Source organism: Melanaphis sacchari, unplaced genomic scaffold (assembly GCF_002803265.2).
Source record: "Melanaphis sacchari strain LSU unplaced genomic scaffold, SCAv2.0 Contig0_pilon_pilon, whole genome shotgun sequence".
Taxonomy (NCBI): Eukaryota; Metazoa; Arthropoda; class Insecta; order Hemiptera; family Aphididae; genus Melanaphis; species Melanaphis sacchari.
Window position 1 is genome coordinate 12,968,709 of NW_020270366.1, and position 12,749 is coordinate 12,981,457.

A 12,749-nucleotide genomic window follows, 5' to 3' on the forward strand; every position below is an offset into this window, starting at 1 on the left:
TTTGCTAACGGTACACATACATAATATACTAAAGTATATACACACGTATAGGTTACCGACATAAACGCAGCTCTTAATTAGACAAAAAAACGGCCTATTGTTATACCCACGGGTATATATTATTCTATGCCTATAGTTATACGATCATTATACGATGAACAATAATTTTTATTATTAAATTGTGTATGGGTCACGGATGACGTCATAATAAAATATCAAGTACCTAGTAGGTACTATATAGTACACCCATAGCATTACACTATTAGTATATACTATATAGTGTTATAGTGTATATAGTACATACATGTAAATTATACTTAATACGATGTACATGCGATAGTAAATTCAATAATGTTACGGTATATAAATTTCATATTGACTATCAATTTAAACATTATTTGAAACAATATAATGTAATAATGTAATATTATTATAAGTCTTTATCTATTATAAATTTGCTAACATAAATGTATATGATTCTACGAAGAATTATTAACTTTATATTATAACATATGTACGTAATATGAATGTATGACAAATACAATGTGTACGTCTTTGTTTTCATTGACTAAGGGTAATCATTTCACATTTATTTGAACTTCCATGCGTTTGCAGAATTCTGGTCGTTATAAAGGTAGGGTAGATGCTATTAGTCTTGTACTATAATACAAAATTGAGAGATGAATTCTTCGTTGAAATTTGCGGTGGTATCTCAGTCACCATACTTTTATCATTGATTATCTCTGGATGGGGACCTCTTTTACAATAATATGCCTCGTTGCCATTATACCTAAGATAACTGATTGTATAAATATCTGGTTGTTTATCAAAAATAACTTATCTACTATCTGATCGAATCAAGAGTCAAAACAGTTTCGTGACGTTTTCAATTAAAGCATAAAAATTAAGTCGTAATTAAGATCGGATAACAAAACAAAATCATATTTTATTCTTAAAAAATTCATTTCAATCAGCGTAAACTAAGCCGAATCAACAACAACAAAATATTAGCACAAAATATTATCGCCCGTGTAGTTTGCATTTCTTGCGTGTTAAACTAAGGTCGTGTCCTTGAAAATTAGTCGCAATATATAAAAATAATAGTATATAATTATGTGAAATTTTCACAGGGAACAAGAGTAACTATTGATATAGCTTTAATGGAGATGTACATCACTTTTACATGTTTTTTTTTAATTATTCAAAATAATAATAACATGAAACAAATAAAAATAATCGTTGTAATTTTATGTTTAGAAATTTTCATTTCTTTGATATACGTTTGGCATTTTGCAATCGCGCATACTTAAAATATATTTACGTGTATTATTATTTACTATAGGTACATTATATATAAATATGTAGGTTAAGCAATATTTGTTTTCATAGTTAGGCCGCCAACAAATTGATAAGCTTATGGTGTTTAATGTATATTAAAGGTACCTACTATATATTCTTATCTCACACGGTATCATAAATTTAAAAAAAAATAATAATTTTCTGTGACCGTGGGAAATCAATATCGTGTTATGGTCGTTGTCGCTGATATGGAACTAAAATTACTCTTTGCTCGAACGAGTTAAAAGCAGTCATTTGTCACTTTAACTCACCTGAGTTTATCAACGGGGATCTACGTTCGCGCAGGAATATATTAATAATGGTGTACCCACTCGCACGCTAGACCGGTTGTCACTGTTATTTTGGCCATATTAAATTAGGCGGCCGCGTATTATAGTACTATGTTTCTTTTATGCTAAATTTTTTATAACGTTCCTTAAATTTTCAATTTAAAATAATACGACTAAAACATTTTTTTAGACACGTAAAGCGCTTAAATACTGCAACGCAAAGGTCAATAAATAAATGATCTCGACATTTCATACTTCATAAATCATCCATGTATTATAATAACCTATTATTTAATCTTAATCTGCAGTCATATATTCAATTTTCCGATTCTATATTATGAATTCGTTAACGTGTTTCTATTAATAACACATTATTATACATAAATATATTTATTACTGTAGTAGATACCTAAATAATTTAATATATAATTTAATAACTAATATATACCTATATATTTATATTTTATTAAAAGGTTTTTTTACAAATTATCGAAAATAATATAAATGTATTACAAAATAATGATAGCCCCCTCCTATATCGTTATCTATTATTTTCGTTCTATATATTCACATAATACTGTTTGTTCAAACAATATATTTTATCAATAATTATCAAGTTTGAACGCTTAGTGTTCAGAATACGTTCAAAGAAGTACAACGTGTTTCAATGCATGATTATGATTTTACGGGAAAAATATGATAATTAAATCACTCCATTCAACTAATGCATTATACAGACACAGGATAAAAAATATGTTTAAGTTCATAAAGAAGTTTTTTGCTTTATTTGATTTCAATTTAGGGTATAATGAAAAACTTAGCGTTAAACTTTTACTACCTGGTTTGGAAAATGGTTGGAATAGTAATGGTAGTTTTAAATATAAAAATTGTTGTGAAGAAAATAATTCGTAAGTACATTTTTGTTTTTTAATTTTTTGTTTCAAATAAATAATAATAATTATATTTAAATAATCGTCAATAAAAACTAATATTTTCACATTTTTCATTATTATGAATAAATTTCCTATCATAGATAATATAATAAGCGTTATGATTTATGCCGAAAGAATGTTTAATAACTTTTTAAAGAAAAATGAAATATTTTGATAAAAATATGCATACGCATTAATTTTTATTGAATTTAATTGGTAGTTGAAATAATTTGCTACGATAATTTAAAATTATTTTATTTATTCCTTATTAGGTAAATAACAAAGCTATTTGTAAAGTATGTTGAATTTGAGTTATCTGATTTTATATAAATTATTAATTAATGTGAAGGTTTAAAATGATTGGCTTTTCTATTTTACACAGAAAAAATAATGTTTGATTAAAATAAGTGTTATGTGAGTAATTTGGGATATTTAATTATTTATTGTTTGTATATTATGAATTTAATCTCCATGTATTTTTATGCTTATATCTAATTGAAATAACATCCGTAAGATAATGCATATATGTGGGTTTTAAAAAAAAAATTATATGAACAATGAAAACATATATCTTTAGCGCCAGGCGCCTATAAAATTCCCAGAACGCACGTCGGTATTGCTTATCGAGTTGGGATAAATAATAATAAATATTTGTCGGATTATATAATTTATTATACGTGTAATAAGAGAATCGCTTCATCTATAGAGTAGGTTTATGAAACTATTATACAGCTTGGTACAGAATTTATTATTATATACAGGTATAATGTATAATATATTATATATATGAATCTTAGATCGTTGTCATGTACAATAAAAGAATTAGCTACTAGTTACATGTGTTACAGGAAGTACCTATACATAGTGAAGCCGTTTATTAGTTTGGTGTTTTATTCTTGTTGCATCTAGTAACATTTCGATACAATAATAATAATTTTATATTGTTTTATATATGTTAATTAGCACCCAAGCAACCAGAAATTTGTGGTGGTCAAAACTGGCAGAAGAATCGCAAGAAGAAATACGTAAAGATCCTCCGACTACCAACATCCAAGTGTTTTATCAAGATCTCAACACTAGTATAGAATACGTGAGTGTCTACTGTCTTAATGTAATATTAGCCTATAATGTACATCGTATTATACGATTCGTATACATTAAAAATAATGTCACATACCCGAGTTTTCGTCCGTGCATACAACATTATTTTAAAATAAATCCTGGTTCACATTTTACCGTTTCATGTATATAGTATATATTTAACTTGTAGGTAATATGACATGTTAACATTTTTATCAACATCATTTGTTACCCATATGTATATGTATTGAGTATGGAGTACACGTGTACACGACTCGACAAGGTATAGTTTACTCCCAGCTAGTGGATACGCCGTCCAAATGGACGTAACAATGTCTTAGTAATCTGCAGTGGCGGTTAAATGATTTGTTATCTGAATGCGATAAAACTAATTTATTAATTAAAAAGTTAATTAAAAAAGTAACAGTATTACACCTAAATTAATAAATAAATTATATTTTTTGTCAGTTCATCAATATTCCATTATGGGTTATATTTACAATATATGATGAAAAACTGTTAAGAAGACTCTAAAATAAAATAATAACAATATCCTAAAAAGTTATATATTATACATTTTAATATAAATGTTAAATGTCAGAAGTCTGTTTAATAATTATTTTATTTATACAAATATTTTCTTTTAGCCTAAAGTCTATTGTATAAGTAAAGTATTTACTTCCACCAGGGTTTATTGTTTTAAAATAAAAAAAAATTGTTATCAAAAATTGTGAATAAATATTTATATTTTATTAAATAACTAAAAAATGTTATATTATTCACATTAATTTTTTATATAAATATTAATATAGAAAAAAGGTCACGGGATTATGTCCTCCCCCCTCGTTTGATTGTTCTGTGTGGTATCTTATATATAATATTATATGGTTGTGTGTATAGTGCAAGACGTTTGCCATCGGACCAGACGAGAGTGCCAAAGACTGCGTAAAAATTGCATTGGATCACTTGGAGATGAGAGACGCCGACCCGAGTCAGTATCAGCTGTGGGCCAAGACGCCACGTGAAGAACCACCGTATCCTCTGTATGGACACGAGAAACCGTATTCCGTCAAGTTGAGCTGCCTGCGAGACGGACTTAGCGCTGAGGAAGGGTTTGACTTGGACCACTGCAACAACGTGCACGACCCGTTGGCCAGGTGTCATTTCATTTTGAGGTACGTTGTCGAAAATATGTACATCACTGAGTATTATATTGTATTAGTTATCGTATTACTGCACTACCTGATAGATCTGCTTGACCGCTCATAAAGCCCATCTCATATCTATATTTTATTTTAACCTAGGCTTATTATTATTTTATTATCGTCGCTTTAAATTACATAACATGAGAAATCCCTCGATTTTAAAAATAATCAAATATACATCGGCTACATTTATCACCTTTTATGTTATTATGTTACCGACTACGACAGCATAATGGTTGAGTTGTCGAACAAAGTTCGCTCTTATATTATGTCCGCGCGTGCAGAGTACCTCATACACACGTGTGTGAAATGTATATAAAATAATTATTAAAAATTAAAACGCAAGCGTATTATTTTTTTCTTTTCGAACAATATTAGTTTTTACTTACTATACTAACAGTTTTTATTTACCTATTTTATTTAATCTCGGTTTAAGTGACAATATTTTTCTCCGTAACTGATGATAAAACGATGTTAACGATCTGTACCCAACGCAGGTGAACATATTTGTTTTCTTTTTCTAATGATTGTATATACAGTATACATACCAAAGGCCAATATTGATAAGATGACATTTGTTTACTGATTTTTATTTACGAAATTAATGTCTACCTAATAAAAAAACACTAAATACACTACCTAATTATTAGCTGCGATAGGCAATAAATGGTTGTAATGTTTTTTTATTTTTCTGTTAAACTAAAATTTAAAAATGTGGTTACAACAAAATTGTTTTATAATTGTTATGTTTGGCATTTTTCAGGAGTGTAAAAGCTCAAGAAAACGAAACGAACAAAAAGACGCCGAAAAAGTCTTCTAGTCGTATGAAAATTGGCCAGGTGTTTAAGAAAACTCCTACCAAAGATAATGGAGGCAATTTGTTCGGTGTACCTCTGAATAGAATTTGTGACGGAGAAAACCTTCCTAAACCAGTGATGGTTAGTATATATTTACAAACTTAGAGTGGTGTGTGTATGTGTGTGTTTTAAATATTTGATCAAAAAATAATAAAGTTCAAATTAATTGTAATTTAAATGAATTGTTGACGAAACGTTAATAATATATTTTTTCTTATAATATTAACTTAAAATGTATTTAATTTTATCATATTATAGAATAATTTTGAACTTGCATAATATTATATTTATGTGGCTGGAAATATTATATTGATTAAGTATATTACTTTGAAAGTTATATTTTTCTTAGTTTATTAAAAAAATTGTGTTAAAAGATTATTTTTGACTTCTGAGTATAATAAGGTACTTAACTAAGTAATTATTTAAATTATCAAACCTTAATTTTTTTTTTCATTTGATATTGAATAATACAACATAATATAAAATATTTTTACTTAATTAATATCATTAAATAAAGATAAACAAAAAACTATTTTTACTAAATTAATAATATCATTAAATAAAGATAAGCAAAAAACTATTTTTACCAAATGTTAAAATGTAATAAACAGAATAATTTAAGCTGGTTGTTCGAGATAAATATCAATATAGTTTGTCCAATATATTATATAACCGTATATATATATTATTTTTTTTTAAATAATAAAATATTTCATTAAATATAAGTTTTTACTTAATAAATAATAACTATTAAACAAAATTATTATATAACCAATCGATATAATAGAATTACGTTTGTTTATATTTTACAGGGCATGTTACACCAAATATTCTCCAAAGGACCCTTTACCCAGGGTATATTTAGAAAATCTGCAAATGCCCGTTTAGTCCGTGAACTCCGCGAGAAAATGGACGTTTGTGAGGATGTTTGTCTGGAAAACGTTCCTGTACTGGTTACCGCGGCCCTGTTCAAAGACATGCTACGCTCGTTGCCCGACCCTTTACTGTGTACCAGTCTATTTCCGAAATGGCGATCAGCTCTGGACTGTTCTAACCTACCCACAAAACTTTTTAGAATCAAAACGTGAGTGTGTTATCTTGATATAACGGCACTATATGATAACGATGCCGGCCGTCGCCTTGTATAATATTATCAACCGGATCGGAATGACTTATAATATTTTCATTTTTTTTCTCCCTTACAGGATTATTGATCAGTTGCCTAAACCCAATTATCATCTGCTGTGCCACTTCCTGTGCGTACTCTACCACATATCTCGGCGATCCACACACAACCTCATGTCGGCTGCCAACTTGGGCGTGTGTGTTGGGCCGTCCTTGTTGTGGTCAGATTCACCGGCCATGTGTCCGACCGAAGACTTGCGTACCGTACCCGCACTGGTCGAAATACTCATCACCCACTGCGAGTTGCTGTGCGGGCCACACGTGCCAAACCTCTTGGGTGACCCACGGGATTCCGGTACCGAAGAATCTGACTGTAAGTGTGCTGCATATATTCTTATAACTACTGATCTTGGGAGTCACTTCAGGGGCGTGTATTTGACCCATTTATTTGTTTAAATAATTTATGCTCACCCCACGTCTCTTTATACTTACTTATATTATACCCAATTTAAATTTTATTTCGAGATCGTATTTATTTATTTTTTATGTAGTTTCCAAATGCCAAAACCGTAGACTTGTTTGCCAGTTGTTACAATTTTAAGAAAATATAAAAAAATATATATTTAAAAAAATGAATATTTAATTGTAGGTTCAAATTATTTTAAATAATCAAAAGCACATTATAGCCTTGTATTTATTAGGTTTTATAAAAACAACGGTATTAAAACGATGACATTAAATACGTTAGATGAATGTTCATCGTCGAAAATAAAACTCAAGTTTAAGTTGTGTTAGGAATCGGATATCCACATGGAATATACGTGGAATAATATTGTTCCAGGATAACAATTTATTTTAATGTGATTGTATTGTGTTTGTTTTACAGCTATGAGACGGGACGACAGTTCAATTGACAGCCTGGAAGTGAGCCCGCCACCCAGGAAGGATCAGATATCGTTGAGCCGGGACTCTGGACTTACGATGTCTGACTCGCAGCTGTACACACCAGACGAGGAGGAGAGCGGGTCGACCAGCTCAAGCGGATACGACCCAGCGTTTGACCAAGCACATTCGGCCAAAACAGTTGTGCCCGCCACTGCCGTACCGTCGATGCCCGGCGAGTACGTGCGTGTTTACCCGGGTTGGGAAGAGCGGAAAAACGCCAACTTCCAACGGCAAGCCTGGTTCCGGCAGCGATCCAAGCGTCTGACAGCCGCGGCTAGTAAGGAGGCGGTTCGCCGAAGCGCTTCCGAAGAGTCTATATTGGATGGAAACGTGCCTCCACCCACGCCTCCCCGTCGCAGCAAACCCATTCAAATGTCCAGTAACAACAACAACAACAACAACCGAATATCCCTCGTCCCGCAACAAGACCAATACCGAAAAATGACCGCTGCCGACTACTACGACGTAGTGGTCAAGTCGGAAGTAGTGGTGGATTCGCTGCATCCAAACAACTACAATACGGAACTGACCATCAAACCCGTACTGCAGCAGGCGGTGACGTACCGTAAGGACGAGTCGCAGTCGGCTGCGCCCGTTGTCACCCGGAGGTCGGCCGAGGTGGTCGACCGCAGGCGATATCTTCAGCAACAGCAATCGCCGCACCACCAGCAACAGTTGACGGCGGCGGCGACCACAGGCACCCCCACCCCGACCACTACCACCTCGTCGACCAACACTTCTACCACAAATGCCGTCGTCGTCGTCACCGCCACTCCGGCGGAGAACTGTTGCGATGACGAAAACGAAGAGGACTCGAGCACGCTGTCCGACGAAGACTGTACGCCGCACGTGTCCCGGAGCAACAGCCGCGGAAACGAGGTGGCTACGGACTCGCTTAAGCTCAGGCAACACCAACCGCTCCAGACGCCGGTCGCGCACGCGGACGGCACCGTTCGGCTCCGCGGCCGGTTGAAGCGCAAGGAGGAGAAGGCCGCCGTGGCCGCGGCCAGGTCCCGGTCCTTGCCACCGCCCCCGCCGTATCGGCCACCGCCGCCGGCCAACCGCCGTGCGCCCATCACCTCGTATTACCTGGGCGAGTGCAGTCAGGCACAGCAGCAGCGATTCGTCGTCACCCGGACGTACGCCGACGAGGAGTCTTACGTCTGATGATGTATACGCGTGTTCTCGGCCCCCCATTTTTGAATTGATATTCGATGATTATATTATAGTAATATTTACGTCTCAAGATGTCTCCGATACCTCCCCCTCACCACCCGCCACGCCATCCCTCTCCAGAGTTACAGTATTCGTTGGCCAATGCGTTTTGTATATATTATTATTATTATTATTAATTATTAATTATTATTTTTATTTTTATTATTATAATATATACACTTGACAATATAAAAGTATAAAACTACTTAAGTTACCTGTCAACTTGAAAACAAAGATGGGCGCATGGATGCTATTGCTGTTTTTTTTTTTTACAATAAAATGTTCCTGATTGATATACATTATTATTATTATTATAATTTAAGTCCATACGAGCTTGAGTATTTTTTTTTTTTTTTTTTTTTCATTGTCCAGTACTGAATGACAGTACATTATTTTTAATTTCTTTCTTTTTATATATATTATATACATTGTCGTATGATAACTGAAATGTTTTCAAAATGCTCATTGAAATGATCAAACAATCTAACGTTAAGAATTTCACAAGTACAAATATCATCGTATCCAGACACCAAATACCAGTGTCATCAAACTATGATAACAAATTATGTTAATACCTTCAAAATGTCAAAATTAAACATTCTATACTTATTAATGAGTTTAAGTAGATTATAATAACATTTTGAAGCACTGTGATTTAAGTTATGTACAGTACCGTTTTATTATAAAGTTATAATTTATATTTTGATTTAATAATTTATCTTATCACATAAGACTAAAAAAATGTATTCATGCACACTATACCGAAGTAACAATTAGTTTTTTTATGAAAACCTATTATACAATGTATTTAAAATTAGTATATAAAATTATTGAATTTGTGCATCCATAAAGCCACAAATATTTTATTTTTTACCCTGCGTAATTATATATTATATATATAATTATGACAAATTTTATAAACTATATTTTATGATGTAACATTTAAATGTTAAATCGTTAAGTTTTGTATGTGTTTATTTATTTTTGTTTGTACATTTTCATTGGTTTTTATTAAACATTATGTATGTTTACTTGAAATGATTGATAATCTATTATTATATTATTATTGTGTAAAAAAACACTTTATTTTACAATGTCCATTTAAAATGAAAATAATAAATTACATGTAATTTTGTTTAATCATTGTTTATTGATAAAATTTGAAAAATTTTCAGAATAAAATCAAAAGTATAATTTTAAATATTTGAATTAAATTATTACCTATAATATATTATGTTTCTCAAAATACATGTACTTTTTTGAAGTTGACTTGCTTGTTGCAAGAAAAAATAGATTCATTACAAATTTTATTTATTTAATTTTTTCAATTTATGAATGATTAAATTGTAAAGTATAATAGCAATTGGGATTTATCAGTGTTTTATACATTATTCATATTTATTTTATTACTGTTTATATGAATGCTGATTGATTTGCTAAATATAATAATCAATTTCAGAACTATTGAAACCATTTAATTATACCGTATCATAAGAAAAAAATAAAACTGTTTACTTTTGTGAATGTATATTAATATATTCTATACTTCTGTCGCGCATTGCAACTGAATAACAACCTAATATAATCTATTATAATATTATATATTGTGGTGCTATGACATTATGTAAAGAACTAAACATACTTACATACTTGTAAATACCTGCTAGATTTATGTATATGATAAAATAATTAGCGGTATAACCTGAGGATTATTTTTATGGTCTCCAATGGTTACTAAGTGATATTCAAATGTTGTTTAATAACAACTTACTGATAAGAAGCAATAAATAACCAATCAACTATATCCATACCTATGACTTTTAAAGTTTACCGGATTCCTGGTAAGGTAGTTACCATTAAATAACAGTCGGTAATATTATTGTTATTAGGTACAAGTTGAAACTTTCTCAGCTCATATATTATTAAAAATAATTCAACAAGTATTAACGCATATTGCGTAAAAAAGTTGCAGAACATAATACAGGAATTTTTTGTCTACCTACTATAAACATTTTTGATGAGTGAATTTATTATACTCAACTACAGTATCATAAAGTTTATATTTTTCTGATAGGTAGAGTTATGATCACCTAATACCGATTTGGACATTTGATAGTAAAGCACACAATGTTTACCAAACCTAGGTGTAAATACTGACTGAAAAATTATGATTTCAAACCATGAACATATAAAACATATAAAATAATCTAAACATATAGGTATTTATTCTTTTTGTAATATACAAAATACACTTGTGATATAGAAATTTTTAATTAGAAAGTTGTATGTTACCAATATAATTACACCGTATAAATTTTATTCGCGTATGTTTTAAAACTACATTTCAAAGTTTGATAAAATAAAATCCACATTTTTACCTTTCAGCATTACTTCTATTTTTATATTCACTTGTACTTGAATTACCTACTGAATACGTTTATTATTTTTTATATCTTATTATAATAAATAACACATCAGAATACTAATAAGAAAAAACTACGCATCAACAGGTTATTTAGTTTTTTAATACTTATGCCCGAATAGCCAAATAGCCAATAATTTATATTTTAATATAAAATATTATTCAGTTAAAATCTAAAAATTTAACTGATTACTCCATCAGTCATTATTCATTATATCGTGTCATAAACATCAAACGCGTCTTATCAATTAATTTATTTGCAACTGTAGGTGACCCAATGACCCAATAATTCGTTACCTTTCTCGCACGTCGTCCTATTACCTATTGGCCATCAGTAAATTTTAGACCGGAATGCGACGACTATACAAGTAGATAGTTCAATTAATGTACGTGCCAAATTCGCTGTCATTGTTACTTTTTTTACGAGTATTTTTCTTTACATCGTCTGTGATGATTAAATAATAAATTCTAGTTATTATCAATTATCCTTTTTGACAATCTTGTCGTTATCGCTATGATTAATAAATTCATTTTTGTCTGTCCACTATAAACGAATCACTGCAGAGCTGTAAAACAGTCTCGGTGACCATGACCAGTGGCGTATTTACAGGGGGGGGGTCCTCGGGTCTCGACCACCCCCCACCACCCAGAAAAAAATAATATTAATTTATATTATGTGTTTTTAATGTTTGTATTACAATATTCTTAAAAATAACTTGGGTTTAACTATTAATTGACATTTATTTTCATAATAATAGTGAAATATAATATAATATAAATAATATTATTATTAAATCATAACTCGTATGTGTTTTATTATAATGTTATAAACTTATATTTAATATTAAGACCCCCCCCCCCACAAAAAAATTGAAAATACGCCACTGACCATGACTACCCTTGTTTTCGAACTACAGACTGTTAAACTCTTTGTCATAACCACCACAGCTGCAGACAAGTTATAGCAACACTCATTTGATTTGCAAATTCACATATTCAGCGTATTTGGTGTATTGAATTTTCCCCGTACAGTCTTTCAAATGATTTCCTTGATCTCCCTACCTATGTCTCTCATAAGTCTCTTGTAAAGTCTTCCCCGGCTCGTACCTATCTATAACATTTTCCCTATGGAAACCAAAACCTACTCTCCGAATTGTCTCTCGCTCGAAATTGCTGCAGTCAATCGATGCATCACTTCAGTACGATATTTTTGTCGGCTCGGTTCAACCGTATCCGCAGACAACCGATGTATCAATTCCACAGTCCATCATCGAAGAGACTTCAACGATCCAATTCGGCTAACGATGGCCTGAAGCAGACACTCTTTCGTATTTAGAATG

The 12,749-nt window shown here is 31.3% G+C and overlaps 1 protein-coding gene across 3 annotated transcripts in view; it reads left to right on the forward strand.

Moving 5' to 3' along the window:
- LOC112601592 (rho GTPase-activating protein 20-like) overlaps window positions 1-9,314 on the forward strand; it is a 213,472-nt gene extending 204,158 nt beyond the window's left edge. For all 3 annotated transcript variants that reach the window (XM_025349299.1, XM_025349313.1, XM_025349305.1), the window contains 6 exons: window positions 3,524-3,650; window positions 4,541-4,815; window positions 5,609-5,783; window positions 6,515-6,786; window positions 6,908-7,200; window positions 7,714-9,314. In XM_025349299.1, coding sequence (XP_025205084.1) covers window positions 3,524-3,650; window positions 4,541-4,815; window positions 5,609-5,783; window positions 6,515-6,786; window positions 6,908-7,200; window positions 7,714-8,939 — 2,368 coding nt within the window. In that variant the 3' untranslated portion in view covers window positions 8,940-9,314. The remainder of the gene's footprint in view (window positions 1-3,523; window positions 3,651-4,540; window positions 4,816-5,608; window positions 5,784-6,514; window positions 6,787-6,907; window positions 7,201-7,713) is intronic.
- Window positions 9,315-12,749: the final 3,435 nt, after the last annotated feature.